The sequence below is a fragment of the Charadrius vociferus genome, unplaced genomic scaffold, assembly GCF_000708025.1.
Source record: "Charadrius vociferus isolate BGI_N301 unplaced genomic scaffold, ASM70802v2 scaffold423, whole genome shotgun sequence".
In the NCBI taxonomy this organism is placed as follows: domain Eukaryota; kingdom Metazoa; phylum Chordata; class Aves; order Charadriiformes; family Charadriidae; genus Charadrius; species Charadrius vociferus.
In genome coordinates this window covers 1,292,531-1,294,322 of record NW_009648149.1, presented here as the reverse complement: position 1 = coordinate 1,294,322, position 1,792 = coordinate 1,292,531, and the positions used below count along the sequence as shown (strand labels likewise).

General features: G+C 53.6%; 1 protein-coding gene across 1 annotated transcript in view; it reads left to right on the top strand.

Annotated features, from left to right (window-relative positions):
- The window catches only part of CTH (cystathionine gamma-lyase), a 35,477-nt gene that overhangs the window by 13,542 nt on the left and 20,143 nt on the right, over window positions 1-1,792 (top strand). The window contains exons 8-9 of the mRNA XM_009883991.1: window positions 1,063-1,215; window positions 1,398-1,519. Of these exons, the coding sequence (XP_009882293.1) occupies window positions 1,063-1,215; window positions 1,398-1,519 (275 nt within the window). The remainder of the gene's footprint in view (window positions 1-1,062; window positions 1,216-1,397; window positions 1,520-1,792) is intronic.

The following is a 1,792-nucleotide window of genomic DNA, read 5'->3' as shown; positions in this document are numbered from 1 at the left end:
CTTCACCAGTGTGGAGGCCAGGGGGACGGTCACTGCCCCAGTCCTGCTGGCCACACCGTTCCTGATACAGGCCAGGATGCTGGTGGCCACCTGGGCACACTGCTGGCTCATGTCCAGCTGCTGTCGACCAACACCCCCAGGGCCTTCTCCACCGGGCAGTGTCCAGCCCCTCTGCCCCATCCTGTAGTGCCCACGGGGTTGGTGTGACCCAAGGGCGGCACCGGCACTTGGCCGTGTTGACCCTCACCCTGAGGGCAGTGTGGGTTGTTGAGCATTAGTTCACCAGGGGCTGGGAGGCGGGGGAGTTGACGGGTGCACGAAGGCAGGAGCGCTCCTGGCCGTGGGGCTGTGGTTCCCCTCCGTCCCTGCCTGCCCCGGGGGAGCGGGTGCCCCCTGCTCCTGCGGAGGGCTGAGCCCCTCAGCCTCGCTCGGTCGCGCTGCAGGAGACGTGGCATGTCCACGTCTGTCTCCACGTGCAGCACCTGCAGGCACACGGGAGGTGGCTCCTCGCAAAGTCTCCGCAGTTATAACTGAGACCGCGGCAGAAAGAGAGCTCCGCCATTGCCTGTATTCACTTGACTCCATACACAGAGGCACATAAACCTTTAAATTACGCATTTATTCAACTTCATCTAACTCATGTCAAGTACCTCTGGGGTTTTTAAACTCATTCAAACATCAGGGGATCTGCCTAATGTAGAATTTTCAGATGTATAGGTTGATTTTAACAGTTTTACTGCCTCTTACTTAAAATGAATACACTTCTGTACAGTGCTCTGTCTGCTCCAGCCCAGCCCAGCCCGCGGCCCCTGTCTACAACAGAAGGAGTAAAAGTATATTATGTCTAATGAATTTAATTCTTGAAGGTCCTCGGCTTGTTAATTCAGCTCGTTAATTGGCATCCCATATCTGTGAGATGAGGAAGACAGATCCCATCAGATGTGTTTCCACTTGTCTGGTTCTAACTTTGGAAATTTTGGAAATTAGGACTGTATTTAGTTTTACTAAAAAAAACCAACCAATCCCTTTGGTTTATGTGGAATTTTGTTTCTGTTTCTGTAGCTCTTGGAGCTGTCCCGTCTCCCTTTGACTGTTACATGTGCAATCGTGGTCTGAAGACTCTGCAGGTCCGGATGAAACAACATTTCCACAACGCGTTAGCTGTCGCTCGATTTCTCGAGTCGGATTCCCGTGTGGAGAAAGTCATTTTCCCCGGTAGGTTGGCCGGTCTGGGCGTGAGGCTGGATGTGGGGACCGTAACCTCGCTGGCCGTTTGGGCGCCCTTGGCCTTTGGTGACTCTGGCTTGGGCGTCCGCCTTGGCCATGGGCTGTAGGGTGAGCTGCTCCCCCCTTTGAAGTCATGGTGATTAACTTAAAGCAACTTCTACAAATTCCAGGTTTGCCTTCACACCCTCAGCACGAGTTGGTCAAGCGGCAGTGCACTGGCTGTCCTGGGATGATAACCTTTTACGTTAAAGGAAATCTCAAACATGCTGCTACTTTTCTCAAGAATTTAAAGGTAAATGACAGTAAATCCGCATGACCTTAGAGGGACTTGAGCCTGTGCTTCTGAGGGTGATAGTGGAAGTATGGGCGGGACAGGCTGGAGAGTTGGGTGAGGAGACACCTGATGAAATTCAACACGGGCAAGTGTAGGGTACTGCGTCTGGGGAGGAATAACCCCATGCACCAGTACAGGTTGGGGGTGACCTGCTGGAGAGCAGCTCTGTGGAAAGGGACCTGGGAGTCCTGGGGGACAACAGGATGCCCATGAGCCAGCAATGTGCCCTGG